The 332-nt window shown below is 59.3% G+C and overlaps 1 protein-coding gene across 1 annotated transcript in view; it reads right to left on the bottom strand.

The window, feature by feature from the left end:
* LOC104401899 (tomoregulin-2-like) overlaps nt 1-246 on the bottom strand; it is a gene marked incomplete at its 3' end in the record, with an annotated part of 72,498 nt that extends 72,252 nt beyond the window's left edge. The window contains exon 1 of the mRNA XM_010009624.1: nt 171-246. Within this exon, the coding sequence (XP_010007926.1) occupies nt 171-246 (76 nt within the window). The remainder of the gene's footprint in view (nt 1-170) is intronic.
* Nucleotides 247-332: the final 86 nt, after the last annotated feature.

Below are 332 nucleotides of genomic sequence, written 5' to 3'. Positions count from 1 at the left end.
ATTACCCCAGATAACGCTCGTTCCCTCAGAAAGCTATTAGAGTCTCATGTCAGAATTACTTTACGTATCGGAGAAGGGCCGGCTGCTGACCTACATAGGAAACTCATTATAAAGGTCAGCCGGACTTTTAAGGAGCAGGCACCGGGTTCCCGGTGTCGCGGCGTCCCTACCCCGATTTGCTCTCAATTTAGTACGCACGGCAACAGCCGTCCGCAGGATGCGCGCACACGGCCCGTCTCCCCGCATCCCCGCTCCGCAGTCACACACAGAGTTGACCGGTTTAAGCGCGGAGTTGCGCTCCGGCGGGCCCGGGAAGCCGCGGCGCTGCGCAC

This window comes from Nestor notabilis, unplaced genomic scaffold (assembly GCF_000696875.1).
Source record: "Nestor notabilis isolate BGI_N333 unplaced genomic scaffold, ASM69687v1 scaffold25662, whole genome shotgun sequence".
Taxonomy (NCBI): domain Eukaryota; kingdom Metazoa; phylum Chordata; class Aves; order Psittaciformes; family Psittacidae; genus Nestor; species Nestor notabilis.
Note: the sequence above shows the minus strand (reverse complement) of the source record. Positions and strands in the feature narration are given on the sequence as shown.